The following is a 5,496-nucleotide window of genomic DNA, read 5'->3' as shown; positions in this document are numbered from 1 at the left end:
GTCGCGGCATAAATAAATCAATGTCCCGGCATACTTGCTCTTACCTGTTTTGTTTGGTTGTTTTGTTTCTTTGTTAAGAGTCTATATATCTGCTATTGTATCTTGTTATTTTAAGAGTTTTTTTTTGTTAATTGTTTTTTCTTTTTTACAAGAAGATTGGAATCGTAATTGTCAAATCTTCTTGATTTCCTTTTTTAATTTCCTTATAAGAGAAATTCCTTTCCAAAATTGTCTCACCATTGTAACCTACTTATTTGTCTTCTTTATTCAATAAAAACAATCACAGAAGAAATTGAGTTTATGTTTCTTCATTCTTCAAGTCTTTATTTTCTTTATGGTATCATAAAACTTTTGCTTTAGTTGTCAAGCTCAACATTGTTCGTATACTTTTATCCTTGGTAGCTAACCTTAATTGGTCTTTGCACCAACTCAATGTGAAGAATATCTTCCTCAATTGTGATCTAAGGGAAGAAGTCTACATGGATATTCTTGCCAGGCTTGAGAGGTTATCCAACTCCAACGAGGTTTGTAGACTTCGAAAATCCTTATATGGACTCAAGCAATCTTCCTGAGTATGGTTTGAGAGATTTACTAAAGAAATAAAAGGGTATGGATATTCTCAATGTCAATCTGACCATACTCTATTTGTGAAGCATTTCCCAAAAGGGAAGATGGCCATTATTATTGTATATGTGGACAACATCATTCTGACAGGTGACCATGAGGACGAAATCGTACTTCTTAATCAATTATTGGATAAGGAATTTGAGATCAAGGACCTAGGGAACCTCAAGTACTTCCTCGGACGGAAATTGGTCGGTTAAGAAAAGACATCTCCATCTCCCAACGTAAGTATGTCTTGGATTTGTTAAGTGAAACAGGAATGCTTGGTTGCAAACCTGTTAAGTTTACATGGATCCAACAGTCAAACTTGAAGCTAATGATGGCAGTGCTCCTGTCGACAAGGGATGGTATCAACGCCTTGTGGGGAAATTCATCTATCTCTCATACATTAGACATGACATCGGTTTCTCCATCAATGTCGTCAACCAATTCATGAATTGCCCGACTGAAAGACATATGAATCTATATACAGACTTTTGAAATATCTCAAGATGCCTCCAGCTAAGGGTCTATTCTTCTCAAAAACTTTTAAGAGAAATATCAAAGTTTATTTATATGCAGATTGGGCAAGATCCGTTACCGATTAATGATCAATTTCTAGATATTGTTCTTATGTGTAGGGAAACTTGGTGACTTGGAGAAGCAAAAAGCAATCAGTTGTAGCCCCTAGTAACGTAGAAGCGGAATTTTGAGCTATGACACAGAGAATTTGTAAAGAAATTTGGTTACAAAGATTATCGTCAGAATTAAAGGTCATCTTGGCGTGTCATATGGAATTATACTATGATAATCAAGCTGCCATCAACATAGCCAAGAATCTGGTTCATCATAATCGAACTAAGCATGTGGAGATAGATCGACATTTCATCAAAGAAAAGATTGAAGAAAGAATTTTCAAGGTTAGTTATACTCCGACAATCAGTTAAACTGCAGATATTCTCACAAAAGCTCTTACTCGAGCCTACTTTGAAGACTTTGTAGAAAAACTTAGTATGATCAACATCTACACATCAGCTTGATAGGGAGTGTTGAAATGCAAGCCGTTTCTTTCTAGGGAGTCTTGCGTCACGACACAAATAAGTCAATGCCACGACATGCATCAGCGTCATGGCATATCAGCTACGAGTCTACAACACTGGATTCCTATGCCAAGACATCAATTAATCAATGTCGCGGCATACTTGCTCTTGTTTGTTTTGTTTGGTTGTTTTGTTTCCTAGTTAAAAGCCTATGTATCAGCTATTGTATCTTGTTATTTTCGGAATTTTTTTTTCTTAACTATTTTTTCCTTTTTTCAAGAAGATTGGATATTTAATTGTCAAATCTTATTTGATTTCCTTTTATTATTTCCTTATAATAGAAATTTCTTTCCAAAATTATTTCACTATTGTAACCTATTTATTTTTGTAGTTCTTTATTCAATAAAAACAACCACAAAAGAAATTGAGTCTGTGTTTGTTCATTCTTTTAAGTCTTTATTTTCTTCATCACCTCTAACTGGTTAGTACATTTTCTAAAACTTGGTATCAGACTAGTATGATTTTGATCCTATGTTGGTGCTTGAGGGAGAAATTTTTGGCTTATAAGTCCAACAATCACCCTTTTACTTGAAGACATTCAAGAAAAATGGGTATTGCAAAAGACTAACCGCCTTCCGCATAATTATCTACACTAACACTATATATCTGAACTGAATCATGAACAACCTTATGCTGCCCTTAAAATATCGAATTGTATTTTACCCTAAATCTTTAAGATTAGCACAATTTCTAGGGATGACATAAAATTTTGTTAAGGACGAGTACTCGCAAAAACTCGATCCCAAAGAGCAGGAAATCGCTAGAAAATTTCGAGGTTTGAGGCATGGCAGACAAAAATTATGCTCCGCAGTCCAGGGATAGGGTGAGGGCCGAGGCAGATGATAAAGGTTAAAATTCCAGAGACTCCTAACTCTATATCCGTCCCCATTAAAAATTTGTAATATATCAATAGATATAATTGATTAAGCTGGGGTGAATATCGATTCCCTTTCAAAGGATAATCATTCCCAAAAATCCAGGGTTAGATCCATGGTCGAAAATGATGGTATCTCAACCGGGTCGGGGCTGGAGAAAAAGGTCTTGACCCTGACTCCGTAAATTGCCAACTCTAACTATTTACCAATTTACAATCACTATTGCCAAGGCACCCTTTTAATCATCATAATAAAATGAACACCATGTAAATTACAAACAATAAACAACATAATAGTATATCATATCAAATATAACGATAATAAAGATTTAATGACAACACATCAAGTAATTGCTAAGTATAAATCAAAAGCTAGCAGACATAAAATTATTGTTAATTTAATAAATTAATATTCTTCAATCTTCATTGAAAATTATGGCAGTTGAAATATATATATATATAGTAGCTATATCTATTAAGAATCTAAAAACACATATTGGCGAAACTTTTGTATTAAATTTGGAAAATAACAGCACAACATATTAGGTGTGCAACATAATAAGAAAAGCTGATTAATATAAATTCAACACCAGTTGTGCTGTTAAATAGAATGCAGAAGATATATTCCATATTTGATATATAGTATTGATAATATATTATGTTTACAGCACAATAATACATCGAAAATTAAACTCTATTAAAACATGAGATAGTAATTCATTAAAGGAAACAGTTGACAATATCTATTATCATATTTATTAAAATTATAGTTATGGTGATGATACCTTTCCACTTCGACTTCTAAAGTTGCATGAGATCCAGAAGCACTGAGTAAGTATGCTGTGACATGGGGAGAAATCGCTATTGAGTTCTCTTCAAGTTGCATTTTCAACTTCATTTTCTCCAGTTCCATGAAGGGAGAAGGTTGATGTTGGAGTCTGTTAGGAGCCTTGGCGAGAATCTAATTAATCACATTAGAATCCAAATTTTGTGAGATCAGAAAGAAAGAGATAACTAATAAATCTGTTTATATAGTAAATATAAATAATTAACATACCTCAATTGTATCGTAAGATAATGTGACAAACCGTGCATGACGAAGCACTCGGAACATATTGGTCAATGCATCTGCAGCTTTTTGCTTTGTTGGGTTTGAGCGGAAGAATTGTTGGGGTAAAAACACTTGAACATTCACATTACTGAGAGCAGGAAGATCAACCAAGGCGAAACACTGAGGTATTGAGTTTTCAAAACTAAAGGAAGTGAGCATTGGTGCAAGAAGCTCAATCCTGCCTCGGTTAGCTATTATAAAATTTGAGAGGCTGAAGTTAATAAGCTGAGGTCCAGTGATTCTGAAAACACTAAATCCTGACAGGTAACAATCACCTAAATAAAGGCTCCTCAAATTAGGGCAACTAGAGAAAGGATCAAAGGGTTGCTGACTTTCATAATGGAATTGCATTCTACTCAAATGCAAATCCTGCAACCCCACAAAACCAAACCAGTGACCTGGTAAGATTTCAGGACGGAAAGTTTCCATCAGTAAGCTATTGATCGACTCACACTCAATCAGTCTTTGTGGGAGACGGAATTCTCCCCAGTCGACTGGAAGGCTCAGATCTTTAACGTTGTGGGAAACAACGTAGTCTATGACTTTGGTCATGAAAGACTTGTCGATCCTGTCGCGACGAGTGAGAGAGAATTTACCGATGTCAACGGACGGATCTCGATGAGTTAAGACGTCGAGGACAAATCTTTTGAAGCAGAAAACTCTATTGAAATTCATGCTATCGAAACTGAGGTCAGGAAGAGTTTTCCAGAGGTTTTTAAACCTCTTGGAGAGCAGACAGGTTTGAACTGCGTTTTTGGTGTCATTAAAAGAGAGGATTTGATGGAGTATCTCATCTGGTAAGTTGCTGAATCGATCATCTTTGCATTTCTGGACTCTCTTGTTCCTTCTAGTTGGCATGTTGATGGTGGGATACTACAAAAAAGGAAGAAAGAAAGTTGGTGGGATTATGATTTTTTTTTAACCTGAAACTTTCTGAGGAGAGCAGGAAATGAAGAAGAAAGAATGAATGATTGAGCGTTAATAAATGGAAAAAGGAAGAGAAAAGGAAAGGTGAAAGATGTAAAGAGTAACTGGAGTCTGAGACGAACAGGAAATGAAGAAGAAAGAGTAAATGATTGAGCGTTAATAATTGGTAAAAGGAAGAGAAAGGGTGAAAAATTTGACTGGTGATTGACGTTTTCTTTCTTGAAATTCAAATTTAGTTATGAAAATTCGAGCATAATTAAATTAATATTGATAAGTGAATTTTTTTTTTTTTTTAGTAAATCCGGTAATTATATATATATATATAAGAGAAGAAATAAATTAATGATTTGAAACCTGAAAAAAAAAATGTTATTTTCTTAATGAAATGAGCCTGTAATTAATGAAAATGTCTAAATTTAGGAATTTGATTTGTAAGAACAAATTATACATACTATATTAGATATTTAAAATAAGTGCTACATTGAATGGTAATAAATGGAGAATCTAATATAATTTCAAATTTATGTAAGAGAATTGAAATCTATTATTGGAGCCTTATTAATGAGTTTTTTTTATTTTTTTATTTTTATTTTATTATTTTATTTATTTTTATATATATCTTTATGGCTTTATGGCAACCCCTTGTTATGCATGATTTTATGTTTTTCCATTTGCCAACTGTTTGGTAGAGTTGCCTCTTCAAAACTTTGATTCCTTCTACTTCCCACAAACCCCCCTTCCCAATAATTTCAATATTTTCAGGGAAGATTTTGCTTATAAAAAGAAAAATTTGTAGGTAAATAAATGAATTCTAGTTTTTGTTTTCCTAAAAATCTCTAACAACAGTTATATTTTGGGTGTAAATTTATTGAGTAATTCTA

General features: G+C 33.6%; 1 protein-coding gene across 1 annotated transcript; it reads right to left on the bottom strand.

Annotated features, from left to right (window-relative positions):
• Positions 1-1,005: 1,005 nt before the first annotated feature.
• Positions 1,006-4,546, bottom strand: LOC116139045 (putative F-box/FBD/LRR-repeat protein At4g03220). The gene is made up of 3 exons (XM_031424722.1): positions 3,635-4,546; positions 3,363-3,538; positions 1,006-1,069 (listed from the first exon to the last, which is right to left on the bottom strand). Exons 1-3 carry the CDS (start codon positions 4,544-4,546, stop codon positions 1,006-1,008), a joined length of 1,152 nt encoding a protein of 383 aa, XP_031280582.1.
• Positions 4,547-5,496: the final 950 nt, after the last annotated feature.

Source organism: Pistacia vera, unplaced genomic scaffold, assembly GCF_008641045.1.
Source record: "Pistacia vera cultivar Batoury unplaced genomic scaffold, PisVer_v2 Contig346, whole genome shotgun sequence".
In the NCBI taxonomy this organism is placed as follows: Eukaryota; Viridiplantae; Streptophyta; class Magnoliopsida; order Sapindales; family Anacardiaceae; genus Pistacia; species Pistacia vera.
This window is presented reverse-complemented; position numbering and strand designations above follow the sequence as displayed.